Here is a 15,225-nt window from a genome sequence, read left to right as displayed (position 1 = left end):
TTCTGAATCCAGGATTTTGATACACAATTGAATCTGAATTGCCGCAGCATTGTGCAGTGTTGGCCCAAAGAAGTGCCTCAGCTTATGAATTTACCCAAAGAATACCATTGTTCATGGTTCTAAAGATTCATGTTCATGTTACACGTGTTCTTGTTGATTCAGATACTGCAGTCTGACTTTTGTCACGAGTTCATCAAAGGTGAGACAAAAATCTAGTCGTCTTCCCATAGTCCAATTCCTGTTGGTTTGCATTTCTGTGCTGCCTTTTCCTGACACACAAATTCTTGATCATGGTTATTGATTGTCATGCATTCGTTACATACTTATCCATTGCAGCCGCACTTGTCTGCATATTCACTACTTCTCTGTATGATTCTTTGTTCGGTTTGACTGTTTCTTTACTCATCATAGAACAAGACAGGTATCTAAAAGAAGGATTTTTTTTTTGTTGCTCATCGTGAAGAAAGTTTGACCAAACAAATAGGTTTACTTCTTGAACGAGGCATCTACTGTCAATTGTGGTCGTAAATCAAGACCCAGGCCAACAAGCTTGGGACTATAGGAAGAAGACGATAACTTCTCCGATTCTTGGAGGAGTGGGGTTGGCGGTCGGAAGAGAGATGGATGTGTGAGAGCGGCGGCGCCTCCGGTTCTTGGTGCGTTCAACCTCGTCGACCCACGTGGATGAAGAGGATGCCGCCTTTTGTCCTGCACGCGATACACGTATTTGTTCGATCGAAAGCCCTCGTCGCCCCCTCCTACTCCCGTCCCTGTCACCAGTAGCTTGTGCTGCCACGCCCGGCGCCTTGTGGGCGCAAAAGGAGGCGGCCTCAGATGTCGCCAGTTGTCACGACTGCTCCCCTTCCCTGCTCTCTTTATTTTCTCCCCCTCCCTGTCCCCCATTTGCCATCTAGGGTTACTTGAGCTTTTTCACCCCCTCTCCTCTCCCTCTCCACCATTCCTTGATTCCCTCTTCCCTTCTAATTCCTTCCTTCATCTCACATCAAGATGACCGTCGTGTCGCCGCTCCTTTCTGCAAGAAATACGCTTTAAGTCAACCCTCGTTTTTCTCCCGAGGCTGGAATGCAGTTAAGTCACTCCGCTCTCTCGTCTGTAAAAGGAAGAAGGGTAAATCAAAAAGGTGATGTCTGGACGCAGCGGTTTATCGATCTTTTCCTCGCCTTGTTGGATTTGGTTCTGATTTGGTCGGGATTCGGAGGGTGCAAAGCTGGAATCGGTCGATAAACCTCTGCATCCGGCCTTTCAAATCCCTGTTGCCTTTCACACTCTAAGCTTCTACATATAAGACCACAACATTTAAGTAGAGCGGTCGTGACTTGAGAGATTGGTGTGAGATAAACTTCAGACATTTTATTAAGAATAAGACACTCTCAAAGATGTTTCTGTGTGAACCACTGCTTATGGACATTCGTAAACGCATGCCTCTTCTGTGTGCCAGTTAATAGTCTTTCATGTTAGATGATGCAGTCTGTTTTCAGATATTGCTATTTTGATATTTCTTTTGGCTGTTAGAAGGTTTTTTATACTCTTGAAAGGTCAAGTTTAGTTTTGTTCATATTGTTTTTGAATGTGCGTTTTAGATGATACTTTCTTTGATTTTCTCTAGTTATTTTTTTACCCATTTATGATTATGTTATTTCTGTATTCCAAGATTACTTTTTTTTTTTCTGCATTCCCTTTTGCGCATTGGGAGCTGCCTCACTTTGTCAGAACAAAAAAATGAGGGGTTGGTAGTATGCTGGAAGAAAAGACTTTGATCGAGGAACGAAAATAGAGTTGATTAAATAGATGAGACTGAAAGGATGGGTTTTTTTTTTATGATAGTGATTGGAATATGCTCTTCTGTTGGTGGTTTTAGGCTTGGACTGCATAATATCTTGTTCTCTTGATGCTTGATCTGTGAACTTGAGCTAACAGAGGGTTCTCTGTTTTTGCGCTAACATAGAGCACTTAGTCAAATTGCATGCAATGGTGTTTGTTGGTAAGCACAATAAGATGAGTCCCCTGTACGAATTGCAAATGCTTGATCTATGAATTTCAGTATGGAGGAATCACCATGTAGTCTTCCTTTACTTTTGTTCTTTGTACGGTAGAGCACAAATATAGTACTCATTTTTTCTTTAATTGAATGTCCATTGATGTTCCAAAAGTACCTTTTCGGAGTCCTGGAGACGAAGGGTGATTTCTTAATGATGAAAGTTCTCTTATTGAGCTAGTCATTCTTGAAGTAATGAATCACCTGTATTTTAAGCCTCTACAAGTTCTTTGATTTCATGTGTGTAGCTCTTGGCCATATATTATTATAATAAATTCAAACTGATATTCTTGAGTGCATTCTACATAAATGGATGGTAAATCATTGTTGTTCTATGGCTGAACCAGATATACAATAAAGAGCACTGTTGTATATACAGAAATTTAATATGAAAATGATGAAATACAAATTAGACAATTCTTTAACCTATACATGCCCGTATATGTAACTGAAACCGATCGATGTGTTGGTTCCCATCCACAAATATGATAATGGTTAGTTAAGATAGTTAAGTGTAAAAGTTGCTTCTTAGTTTGTTCTTCCTTTCAGTACTTTAAAAGTTTTTCTGAAAATTTATTAAAGAACATGTCAAATGCAAATTTTCTATAAGTGCATACAACATAGTCTAGTGTTTGTCTTCATGCAGATGAAGATCGTGAGCGTAAAGGTTAACTATTGTAACTGTTATTTTGTTTTTGGCTTCATTTTTGTACTCTCTACTATTCGTTTGCTAAGCATTTGCTTCAGCTAATTTTGAGCTGCAACCCCATGTCTCTTGTCTTCTTGTGCTGTTGAGATTTCCTTTCATTTGCTTCACCTAATTTTGAGCTGCAACCCCATGTGTCTTGTCTGCTTGTGCTGTTGATATTTCCTTTCAATGCTTTCACCATACTCCTTTGTCTCTATACGGAGGATGCTAGAGCAGATGCTTATACCATTAAGATTTGTTCCGAAATTCTTCACTTGATCTTTGTAAAATAGTTCTTTTGTTGGGAATAAGATTATTAGTGTACAAAAAATATACTCTCTGAACTCGGTTTTATGTTCCACTGACCTGTTAGTAAGAATGCCATTGCTTATCACTTCTCCATTTATGTTCTATATTCTGGAATCTCGTGATTTTGATTTTCAGCTTTGCCATAATTTTTAGCTGGGTTTCTGCAGATGCATAATGACATATCTTATACTTGTATCCTAGGCGTTATAAATTGGAAGCTGCTCCTTTTTGCAAGTTGTTTTGCTTTGGTTGCTTTGGCTTGTGGATGAGTGCAGCTTGCATGGTGTTATTAGAACTTCATGTCTAAATGATTTCATATCAGAGTACCTTTTCTGTGTTGTTCTTCTATTTTTCGTTTTTAGCTATCTTTATTTGTTGTTTTCTTGTCCAAGCTAGCGCAAAGTATATATCACCAAACTCCTGGAATTATTGGGATGACATGCTACATTCGTGCTCATGCTTTTTATTTGGGGAGGTTCAATGTGTGAAACGGTTACCTTGAGATGCAGCCCTAAAGCTTGCTGCCTTACTGTGTTGAGCAAAAATGTGCTCCTCGAATCGGAAATTAAGTTGGCAAAAGCCTGAATACCAAAAGTTGTAAGTGACTGTTTGCTGGATTTTTTATATGGTGTTTGGTGGTTTGTTATATCCTGTCCAATTGTTGGGGCTGGTGCACTACAATATTGTTTACTAATATATTATTGAATTTTATTCTTTAAAAAAGATTCCACCTTGTTGAAACAAGTTATGGTTCCAACGTAAAATACAAGGGAGCTTTGTCATAGAGTGGACAGCCTATTTTTATGTAAAGTCAGCTACTGGTTTCTTTAGGGACATTATAATTCTTTACTTGTTTTATGCATCTCAATGTCAAGTTGGTTCAGATTTGTTGTATCCAGGTTTTTTGGTCTTCAACTTGCCAGTGAAAACTTTACAATATTTTCTGATTTCCATGTTTTGTCAAGTTTCCTGCGCACTGGATATTCTGATTTCTCTGACATCTTTGAGTGTTGATTTCCCTTATAAGTGGATTTGCCTCAGTGTATTTACCTTCATCGTCAGATGTGTTGGCCTTTTGGAAATATAGTCAGGACTATTAATGAGAGAGCTATATGTTGAATCAACAAGAACCATAATACAGCTTTCTTGATTTATAGCGGTGCATTGGCATCTAACTTTTCTGATCTCAGTGTAAATGAGATAGTAGCTTTTGTAATTGATGCAACTAATATCAGCTGAATGTGGATAGCTTTTTCCTATACATTAATCATTTGCATCTTCCATTTCAAGTTATTTCATTTGCATGTCTACTTAATTGAAATGTACTCTTGTTTTAACATACTGCTGCTATATGGTGGTTCTCCTACTCCCATGTTAGGAGGATGTGCTTACTTTGCCTTTGGTTCTAAGCTATGGCCTTCGTCTTCTTCCTCGGTGTCCTTCCCTATCTGTTATTGCTGCTGCACTTTGGATGGATGTCCTTGGAAGCCTAATCCATGTTCTACTTCTACCAGCCCCATCTATATTAGATCAGCCCTCATCACAGAAAGAAAACCTGACTCTTATGGATTAGTTTGGTTGGCTACAGCTTTGGTTCATCTTGGCCAACTCAAGCATCATTATTGAACCGAGGCTTAGATATTGAACGACCAAATTGCTCATTATTCTTAAACCAGTGAGAAGAATCCTATGCACCAAAAGGGGATACTGAATATAACAGTAGATTTATTGAATGTATTGTGTAAGGAAATTAGCAGAAAAGATATTTTTTTTGGCTTCAAGATCCAGCAACAGACCATTTCATGGTGAACAAATGCACTAAGCATAATCACTTCACTCACAACCAAATTTAACAGTATATGGTATCTGTAATGGATCCAGCAAAATACAATAATTTCTGAACCAGTTTTATTTCATTGAAAAGATGCTTTGGGGATCTTAGAGTTACTGCTCTTCAGCTGGATCTCTGTTCTTCAGGTATCTGGTACAGAAAAAGAAGAAAAAAGAACAGTATGATTAGTTTTGTCTCAATGGTGAATAATATGCCCTGATGGAATTTAGGTGTTCAGTAAAATGTAACATATGCAATGAGCTGGTTCTTATGTCCGGTAAGTAGGCGAGCTGAAGAATAAACACAATGCAGGTGGTTTTGCATCTTAGAACTTGCTCATCTCTCCTCCAGTATGGAATGCAATGCAGGAGTACATTGCAAATCTTTTGGTGTAGATCGGAGAGAGAGATGATCCCATGCAGGAAGAGAGACTTAGACAGGACAGAGTAGATTGTAGGTCAAGAAATGCATCAGAAAAAAAAATATAGAAATGGAGGATTTAGGAATCAGCATGTTTTGAGATTGGTATGATTCCTGAGAGCTTACCCTTGGGCATTTACCCAGCGGGATAGCTGGTAAAGCTGAACCACTTCATTGGAAGCATGGCATGCAAGCAGCAGATAGTTGCGTGGCTGCACCATCCATGCAAACCTCATGAGAGCTCCCGAGTACAGACACATGGCTGCACATCCAAATCATCCGTCAGCTTCATCTGAGGTATGTGACAGTAGTAGCATCACTAGGATGATGCTAACATATTCACACTAACCTGTGGTCATGTTCCCAGAAATGGTTTCAGCAGGTTTTTTCATGTCAGCCATTGCCTGAAGAGCAGCAGCAGCAGTTGTCAAACAGATCAACAGTGGAGGAGAATCATATCCAGTATGTTGGAATGATCACTCATTAGAATTAATTCATCAGGCTAATAATGTCTGCATAATTTAAGCAATATATATTCTTTTATAGCAGAATCTTGATTATTGATTGAACTGCCAATTTCTTGAGAGATTACCATGTGTTTGTTGTCATCTGGAAAACTTTAGGACAACAACAGTCAGAACTGTTCCTTTCTCTTTGAGCAAATTGCAGTTTCACATCTGATCTCTTGGAAGATGAGAACAAGAAAGAAATAGCTAAAGGTTGGTGATGATGTATCGAGTTCTTTCTTTTTCTTCTTCTTTCGGCTTATCCAAAATCTCAATAACATAAGAGAATGACGAGAGCAGGAAGAAAGCATATCGGTACTAAGAACAAATTGGAAGAGTGCAGGTGGTGGGAGTATACTTACAGCAACGACAAAACCCCCATTGGCGACTGGCCCCCAGAAATGAGTTGTTTTGGGGCCAACAGGGCTGTTCCAGAAAGCTCGTAAGACCGCCATTGCCATGGCCCGGAGCAAGATCACTCCTTTCCACCTGATTTCGATTCACATGAGATGAAAGATGGATCATCAGCAAGGCTTCATTCAAAACCTTCGAACAGGTTGAGAGGACAGCGAGGCTCATACCTCACGGGAGAGAGATCTGTACAAGGGATTCGGTTGCAGCTCCGAGAGTCGAACCCAATTAATTGCTTGCCCCCGCAAGCAAGAAATGCTGCAAGCTAAGCTGACCGAGTAAGTACTACAAGGAGATCATCCATCCATCTTTGCTTCTTTGTTTATTATTGCAGGGAAGGAGCATGTGGGAGTGCCTGCAACTGGGGGACTCTGCTCCTGTTAAATCTAAAAGAATATTTCAATTGAGTGTTGATCTTAACATGTTGTTATGCAGTGTGCAATCGCGTCATGCATGACATACATTTATATCTAAAGAATTCATCTTCGAGAATTCTTGAGTTTGGCGATTAGTCAGTCACCCATAAGGAGATAGATTTAGATTGACGATTACTACTGGTAATTTGGCTACAGTATTGGATGATTAGTCCTAAATCATAATGCTGTTTTGTGTTTTATGGAAATATTTCCAGTGTTTCCAATCTTCGAGACTTTTTGTTTTACGAAACAATAAAAAAAAGAAACTGAAAATGTTTTGATTATTTTGCGTGTGACGAATGAAAACGCAAAAGCAACGGTTGAGATTGACCGATTTCAAATGTAGTTGTAATGCATGTCCCTTTGAGAGAGACGGAGATGGGATACTCTTTCTTGCGGGTCGACGCCTTCTCCGGCGGCGGGGACGGCTCGATCAACGAGAACGGGGCTTGACCTTCGTCTTACCTCGTGAAAGCGGCGGTTGCCGACGATGACGGCGGGCTCGCCCTCAAGAAGCCCGTCAACCCCACCACATCTCAGGTCTTGTGCCCTATGGCCGATCGCACTCTTCTTTGCTTCTCAAACGTCGAATCTTGATCCAATCGGTCTCTTATTTCGTCCGGTTTTCCTTCTTCTCGAAGTGAAATCGGTATCTGTGTCCCTATTAATTAATCGATTAGGTTTCTTGATCCCGTCAAAAATCCAAAAATTCGATTTCACATAATAATTGGTTTCCTTCTTTTTTTTCTTTTTTTTTTTCCTGGGGATTCTTGACCAGTTCGTCATCACCATTGCTTGTGACGGGGGATGTACTGATGTTACTTGATTTGCATCCTTTATTCAGGAGATGAGACCTATGTCGATAAAACAAGCGATCATTCAATCTGAGGTACAATTGGAGTTGGTCAGGCAGGAGATCCGGATTTGCTTCCTCGCTGGATCATGTCATCTTCCATTTAAGGTACTCCAAGTTTATCTTGGTTGAACTTTTGATGCCTGGTCTCTGTAAGCTGTAAAACAAAAGATTCAGATTGATCTGCAAATGGTTCTTTTCTGGGACATTAGCCATTATGGTTGTCATTGCAAATAAATATGAATTCATCACAAACTAATGGCATCGACAAAGTCTTTCTACTCTTTGTCCAATCTCTTTGATGCATCACCACAAACTTGACCTTTATAGTTGTCTTGACTTGATTGAGATGGTTTAATACCAATTTTGGCATCTTATAGCATCTAAAATTGACACCTCTTAAGGGACAGACTGCTACGATATTAGATAATTGTAATGTCACGATTGCCTACCAATGACCACTGACCAGATGAACTTGCTACCATTGTATGACAATTGTGAGCCCACTAGTAAATACAAGATTCTTTTAATATAATTTTTTCTGTATAGAGATGCGGATCTCTGTGTTTTGCATAGTGACGAAGAGGAGATTTGAGCTTAAGACCTTACGATGAATTGTCAAAGTCTTTATCAGCTAATCTAACTGATACTTTCAAGATGATTATTTCTTCTTTAATATAACTACTCTATGCTCTTTTGCCCACTGTTAGTAAACTAATAGCTCTCACATGCATAGACTAATAGAACATTAGACAATTATTCGAAAATAGAAAAGCTTCAGGTATAGCAATCAAAGAAAGGGTGCTGGGTCTGGCAGTTTGTTATACCCCAAAGGCTACCTTCTTCCAAGAACAGAATTTTGAACCATGTAACCTGTTTATTAGTAAGAAATTCTTCCTCAGCTTTCATTTTCTTTTACTCGGGAAGATTTTAGATGGTTGTAAAGTAACAACCAAAAAATAGAACTTCTCATATGCCAAAGCCGAAAATGAGATATATGTGTTGTTTACTGTTTGATGAAATAGTTGCTTTTATTATTTCTAGGTTACAAAGGAGGGATTAAGGAGTCATGGAGCATACTTATCATTCCCCGTTCACCTGGATGGGACCTTACTTGATGTTGCCCAAGTTATGCAATTAAAGCAGGAACTTTTCTCTTGGTCTCTTGAAGTTCCAGCAGGTAATTTCATGTGCCACTGTCTTTCTCTAGTGTCGGGTTGTAAACCTATTGTTCTTAGACAATTAATATAGATATTGGCTAATACTTTTTTGGTTATGCCTTTCTTTACAAGAATGTTCATGTTTCTCCTGGTTATCTTTTCCATGGTTTGATACACAACAAAATGATGATGACTCTCAGTTTTTCTCTGGTGGAGATAATACAAACTTAGGCCGGCTTCCTTCTTCCCACTAGCATGCGTGAGTTTTTTTTTTCTACCAAATATAGGATATTTTAATGCTTCATTTTTATTTGAGAATAACACCAAAAATAGGATATTTTAACATCGTCAATATCAGTCTCAAGTTTGGATGAAAAAGATAAAGGATTACGTTAGGTCACTGACAATGTTAGATCTCACTAACATAGATCTTAATCGATTTTAGTATAAAGTCATCATCCAAAAGTGACACGAGACACCGGTACCTCGAACTGCAAATGGTAGCCTAGAAAGTTGTCCGGAAGTAGCCCATCACATAGCTACCTAGATGTGATGCTAAGTAGACAAGAGTTCTTTCATTAGTTTGGATCAATGAGAGTAAAAAAATTTGACCGGATAGCTAAGCTAACAACTTGGAATATATTAACATTTTTAGGGAAGAGATTATTATGGGTAGACACTATGATTAAAAGAAAATAAATATTATTTACTTATAAGAGACTAAGTAGGCAAGGAAAAAATCTAGAGAGATATAGTACTGGATTTAAAATTTGATTTATTAGAAAAGATAAATACAAAAATTATGTAGGAATTATTATTGATAAGGATGTTAAGAATAATATTATAGATGTAAAAATATTTAAAGATAGAATTTTTGTTTTAAAATTTATGAAAAGTTAAGATGCTTTGAATGTTATTAGTACTTGTACCTCTTAAGTGGGATTGGCTGATAAAACCAAAAGAGAATTTTGGAATTGCTCTGATGATATCATTAAAGGAATAATTATAAGTGAAAAATTTATAATTGGAGGAGATTTAAATAGTCATGTAGGGGAAACATATTATAAATATAAAGAGGTGCATGAGGACTTTGGTTATGATGAGAGAAATGAAGATGATTGTATGATTTTGAATTTTATGATTTTGTATGATTTTATAATTGTAAATACTCACTTAAAAAAAAAGATGAACATATAATTATAAAAGTGGTCATAACTATACTCAAATAGACCTTTTTTTTTACTAAAAGGTAGATAGAGTTATTTGTAAGAATTATAAAGTTATACCTGATGAAAGCTTGATGAATCAACATAGGTTGATAGTATTAGATATTTATTATAAAAAATAAAAGAAGAAAAAGATAGTAAAAATAATAATAATACTAGATAGTGAAATTTTAAAGATGATAATTTGTAAATATTTTTAAAAACAAGATGAAAAGTGAGGTAAGTTGAAACTTAGATGAGGATAATATTAATATTATTTGGATTATGATGACTAATAAGATTAGGAACTTAATAAAGGAGATTCTTGATGAACTAAAGATAGAGGTGTAACCTTAAGAGAGAGTTGGTGGTGGTATAAGGAAATTCAAAAAATAATTTTTACTAGAATATCATTGTTTAAAGATTGATAAAATTATAAAAAAATAAAATTTAAAAGATATAAAGAATCTAAAAAAGAGATTAAAAAAGATTAGTATGGTAATTTATAAAGTTCATGATAATTTTATAATAAATTAGGTATTAATGATTTAAAAAGATATATATTGAATTGTTAAAGCTAGGGAAAGAAAGCGTAAGGATTTAGGTAAAATACTTGTTAATGATAATGAGATTAAGAAAAGATAAAAAAATTATTTTTATAAATTATTTAATGAATATTCCATATAGGACTTAAATTTAACGATAAATAATAGTGATAAATTTAATAATCATATATTTATTCATAAAATTAGGGCTAGTAAATAAAAAATTTATTAATGATGATAAAAATATCTAAAAGTGTTGGGCTTGATGATATCTCCATCGGGGTCTGAAAAAGTTTATGGAACAAGGGAGTAGCTTGGTTAACTCGCTTATTTAATAAAATTATGAGATTCAAAATAATACATGATGAATGTAGAAAAAAAATTTTAGTGCTAATTTACAAAAATAAGGGTGACATATAAAATTGTTCAAATTATAAAGGAATTAAAATCATGAGGTATACTGTAAAACTTTGGGAAAGAGTTATTGAAAGTAAAATAAGACTTGAAACAAATATCTTTGAAAATCATTTTAGTTTTATGTTTGAAAGATCAAAAGTTATTTATTTATTAAGATAATTAAAAAAAAGTATAGGGAGAAAATGAAAGATTTATATATAATCTTTATTGATTTAGAGAAAGCCTTTAATAAGGATTTTAGATATTTATTATAATAAACTTTAGAAAAGAAAGCTATATCCATTAATTATATTCATATTATTAAGGATATATATGATAATGTAGTTACTAGTGTTAAAACTATAGAAAGTGTGTCTAATGAGTTTCCGATTAGCATAGGATTATACCAAGGATATGTACTAAGTTCCTACTTTTCACATTGATAATGGATGAATTTATTAGTCACTTACATGATAAACCTACCTTGTATATGTTATTTATTGATAATATTGTCTTCGTTGATGAGAACCTAAGTAAAATTAATTATAAATTTGAGTTATGGGGACATGTCATATAAACTAAAGGTTTTCGATTAAGTAGAACTATAATTGAATATATAAAATATAATCTTAGTTATTCTAGAAATAGACAAGAGAATATAGTTAAATTGAATAGACATAAAATCTCTCAAAGTAAAAGCTTTAGGTATATTATATTAATTATTCAACAAGATGGAGATATCGATGAAGATATTATTTATAAAGTAAAAACAAGATGGTTAAAATGACAAAGGACATCAGGAGTCTTATGTGATCATCATATATCTTTGAGATTAAAAGGATAAATTTATAACATAATTGTAAGACCAATAATATTTTATGGATCTGAGTGTTGGACAATTAAGAAAAAATATATACAAAAAGTCTGTGTTGCCAAGATGAGAATATTGAGATGAATGTATAGAGTTATTAGGAAAGATAAGAAAAGAAATACTTTTATTTATGAACAACTAGGTATCGCTTCGATAGAGGATAAGACGAGAGAAACTCGTTTAAGATAGTATGGGCATGTGCTGAGGAGGACTCCGGGTCGGTAGTTAAAAAAGATGAAATAATTAATGTTAGTGGTACGAGAAAATGTGAAGAAAGATGTAAGAAGACCTTAATAGAAATTATATATAAAATTTTAAGAATAATTGAGTGACTAATTATTCTTAAATTTATATATATATATATATATGACCTTTTAACTAAATATATGACCTTTTATATATCTTAATGACAGTAAAAATTCATATAACCAACTCTAAATAATTGGGACTTATGATTTTATTATTGTTGTTATATTTTCATTTGAGAATAACACCAATATTAACACAAAGATGGTTTAAACTTGATTACATTCAAAATGAAGGGGGTGAATGATGATTGTGTGCTAACCGGATGTAGGTTTCCTCAAATGACTAATTTACTTGGTGAAGGCACTACACGTTGAGACAAGGTTGGAGATGAGCCTTAAAGTATGGTATACAATACATCCAGGTAGAATATGATACAGCGGCTTTAGTTGACATTCTAGAAAACCATGTCCATGGTAAATCCTTAATATTATATAGGATATGTATATATTGTTATTTAGCATGTCTGATAGACTCCAAAGGTTTCTCATATATACAGAGAAGAAAATAGGGCTGGGAATTGTTTACAAAGTCTGCTACAATTTGCAAATCTGATTGTGTATATAAAAAAAATAAAGATTGACCTACTGAATTGTATAACTTTTTTTGTGCTCTGCTGCCAGGAAATGCTCTGCAATTTTTTGAGGACAAGTTTGCATCTTTTGGAAAAGAAAAAGACAGATCACACTGCAATTACAAATCATACGAGGTTCCTTAATTCTCAAAGAGGTAAAATCTAATCATTTGTACTCACTCATGCTGTCTGTCTTCATGATCAACTATAAGGATAAGCCCAACTTTTCAGCAGAAGCTACTTGTTGTAGGATCTGGATCTGTTTTGTGACAAATCAGTTCAAATATTGCTGTTTTGTTCTCATTCACCAAATAGATGTTGGAAAAATCAACTCATTGTCAGATCATCCGAGATGTTTAAGTTAATAATAATAATAATATGCTTGTCTAGTCCCTGTATATCATTTTCCATTTATTGTATGATATTATTTGGGGAGTCATTTTCAGTGTTATTAGCTAAGTTTAAGAGGACTTTAAATGGAAAACTTTCTTATTTATTTGACAATATTTGCATCATATAATTAGTTATCTTCCTTTGTTTCTCCTACATATTTCTCAGGTAAAAAGAAAGTACAGGGAAAACGATAACAAAGATTTCAATCGATGATCTCGCCAATTATTATTATTTTTCTCCATTTATATTCTAATCTCATATCGAAAGATCTTTCGACATGTTCATATCGAGAAAGAAAAAAAAAAGAAAAATCTCGAGATTAATTTGAAGAAATCACATCGAAAGTTCTTTCGACATGGATATTCATATCGAGAAAGAAAAAAAAAAAAAGAAAAATCTCGACTGAAATTTGCCACAGGGATCGGATTGGAACCATCGACGTCGGACTCTATCACTCGCTCTCTTACGTGTTTGGTGGACGGACTTGAGCTCTGATCTTCGACAAGCCGTCATGGCAAGCACTGCTTGTGTGTTGTCGTAATGGGTTGTCCGAGGTGACGGGTCGTGGGCGTCACCGATGTGGTCGGTTCCACTTTGTCGTCGCAGCAATAGGAATAGCCCGTGGCCTGTCCCCGGTGGGCGACGCAACCTCGCCAACCTTTATCCACCTCTTTGTTCGAGTTCGCATGGCTGCTTCCCGTAACGGGAAGCACCCCGGCCAGCCTCTGCCTGCGCATCCACATCCACTCATCAGTGGGGAGCAGAATCATCATCGCTTCCATTTCATCCTCTCGGTAACTTCGCCAGGAATTCTGCCGACTCCTGTACTGATGATCTCCGCTGGTGTTCAATCCATTTCAATGCAAGTTCGGAGACGAGGAAGGCATTGTTCGAAGAGTGGCTTTGCAGGAAGAGGAAAGTGATTCCGTGGGAAGAAGAGGCCAAATCGAGCTGGTGGCACCATGATCCATCTTGTCACACCACATGCCACCAATCCAAATGCTGTACTCTCGCAAGACGACGTGGCTGAGACGAAGAACGACAAGATTCCATGGGGAACTACCGCATATCTATGCCACAAGTTTCCGTATGGTCTCGACAAAGAAATCCTCCATCTCGAATTCTTGATTCGTGGAGGGAAAGGTTGGGTTGATGCTTCTTGGGTAAAGCTTTAAAGGGGCACTATAAGCCACGATTACTGTCTCTCGCACGCGCGCGCGCTCACACACACACACGCAAATAAAAAAGAAGAACATGATAAGGTTGTGTGCTAATCCATAGTTCATTCATTATTTGGAGGAGGCATGATGTATGCTGTCACCACTAGCAAACAAAAGCCAGTTCGGATAAAGCCCGAGTTAATCCTCATCTCTCTACGTTATCCTGCGACCGTGGCTTGCTTCTCTCATATAATTAAGCGAGACGGACAAGGGAAAGAGATGACGCTCCCATCTACTCATACCTAATCAATGAGTTAACTCATGACATGCACCGAGCATTGGGTGTCCCTCCTCATAAACACCAGCACGCAATCATCAATGCAGAGAGAGAGAGAGAGAGAGAGAGAGAGAGTTGAAGGAAGGAAGCTGGTGGTATTGAATGAGTTAGGCTTCCACGGTTTTGAGCATTCACCCGCTTGGGTTCTGCGGTGGTGTGTTGACAGTTGATTCGTCACTTTTGCGAAGCTGTCATTTTTTTTACCGATGGAACTGTCAGACTGATTCAAAGATGCGTTCAGTTTTTCAGGTGGCGGGTGTAATTTCTCCCATTAAATGAAGCTGGCTTTGAATGGGTTTCAAATCTTACGGTCTTCTGTCGGGACTCGGAAGGGAAGGATTTAGTTTCATCAGGAAGTGAGAGACTCGAGTGTTATCAGACTTGCTTTTTCGCTGCCTATATAAGAAGCTGCTGAAGTATTTAAGCATGTCTACCATTGCTGTGGACTTGCCTGTGGTGAGTTCTTCTCTCTTCTCCTTCCTTCTCCACAGTTATGAACGCTTCCCAACTCCCTGGGGATGCAGAAGAATGTAGCAGCTGCGAGTCTGGATGGACCAAGTATCTTTCTTCCCCTGCGCATGATGATGACGACAGTGAGGTGGAATCTGTTGTCGGGGATGCTGGTGAAGACACAGGTCACGAGAGCAAGGAGAGTGATGATGACTCCATGGCTTCTGATGCTTCCACTGGTTTGATACAGAGCAAGGATTCAGACGGCATGGTTCACTCCAAGTGTAATGATGCCAATGATGATGATGATGATGATGATGATGATGATGGATTCAGGA

The 15,225-nt window shown here is 36.7% G+C and overlaps 1 protein-coding gene and 2 long non-coding RNA genes across 7 annotated transcripts; 2 read left to right on the top strand and 1 right to left on the bottom strand.

The window, feature by feature from the left end:
- Positions 1 to 4,859: 4,859 nt before the first annotated feature.
- LOC135583192 (mitochondrial pyruvate carrier 1-like) lies at positions 4,860 to 6,603 on the bottom strand. 2 transcript variants are annotated; one of them, XM_065099011.1, is made up of 5 exons: positions 6,392 to 6,598; positions 6,173 to 6,299; positions 5,654 to 5,708; positions 5,431 to 5,566; positions 4,860 to 5,034 (listed from the first exon to the last, which is right to left on the bottom strand). In XM_065099011.1, the coding sequence occupies exons 2-5, from the start codon at positions 6,269 to 6,271 to the stop codon at positions 4,998 to 5,000; spliced, it is 327 nt and encodes a 108-aa protein (XP_064955083.1). In that variant the 5' UTR covers positions 6,272 to 6,299; positions 6,392 to 6,598; the 3' UTR covers positions 4,860 to 4,997. The 2 variants fall into 2 exon arrangements, with proteins under 2 accessions (XP_064955083.1, XP_064955084.1); XM_065099012.1 differs by lacking the exon at positions 4,860 to 5,034 and having other exon boundaries at positions 5,427 to 5,566; positions 6,392 to 6,603.
- Positions 6,604 to 6,988: 385 nt separating this feature from the next.
- Positions 6,989 to 12,936, top strand: LOC135607291 (uncharacterized). Of its 4 annotated transcripts, none has more exons than XR_010485133.1 (5): positions 6,989 to 7,177; positions 7,482 to 7,598; positions 8,535 to 8,670; positions 8,783 to 8,909; positions 12,597 to 12,936. It is a non-coding gene; the product is annotated as an uncharacterized LOC135607291 (long non-coding RNA). The 4 variants fall into 4 exon arrangements; XR_010485132.1 differs by having other exon boundaries at positions 6,992 to 7,177; positions 8,851 to 8,909; XR_010485134.1 differs by lacking the exons at positions 8,783 to 8,909; positions 12,597 to 12,936 and adding an exon at positions 12,245 to 12,518 and having other exon boundaries at positions 6,994 to 7,177.
- A 1,394-nt stretch (positions 12,937 to 14,330) lies between these two features.
- On the top strand, positions 14,331 to 15,101 carry LOC135607290 (uncharacterized). The gene is made up of 3 exons (XR_010485130.1): positions 14,331 to 14,591; positions 14,679 to 14,893; positions 14,962 to 15,101. It is a non-coding gene; the product is annotated as an uncharacterized LOC135607290 (long non-coding RNA).
- The last annotated feature ends 124 nt before the right edge of the window (positions 15,102 to 15,225 follow it).

Source organism: Musa acuminata, chromosome BXJ2-3, assembly GCF_036884655.1.
Source record: "Musa acuminata AAA Group cultivar baxijiao chromosome BXJ2-3, Cavendish_Baxijiao_AAA, whole genome shotgun sequence".
NCBI classification, from domain to species: domain Eukaryota; kingdom Viridiplantae; phylum Streptophyta; class Magnoliopsida; order Zingiberales; family Musaceae; genus Musa; species Musa acuminata.
Note: the sequence above shows the minus strand (reverse complement) of the source record. Positions and strands in the feature narration are given on the sequence as shown.

Excerpts from the sequence above, each read along its gene's own strand:
- LOC135583192 (XM_065099011.1), bottom strand. The coding sequence starts at position 6,271 with ATGGCAATGGCGGTCTTACGAGCTTTCTGGAACAGCCCTGTTGGCCCC. Across the intron at positions 5,567-5,653 it reads TTCTGGGAACATGACCACAG|CCATGTGTCTGTACTCGGGA; the intron begins GTTAGTGTGAAT and ends TTGGATGTGCAG. Across the intron at positions 5,035-5,430 it reads CGCTGGGTAAATGCCCAAGG|ATACCTGAAGAACAGAGATC; the intron begins GTAAGCTCTCAG and ends TTTCTGTACCAG.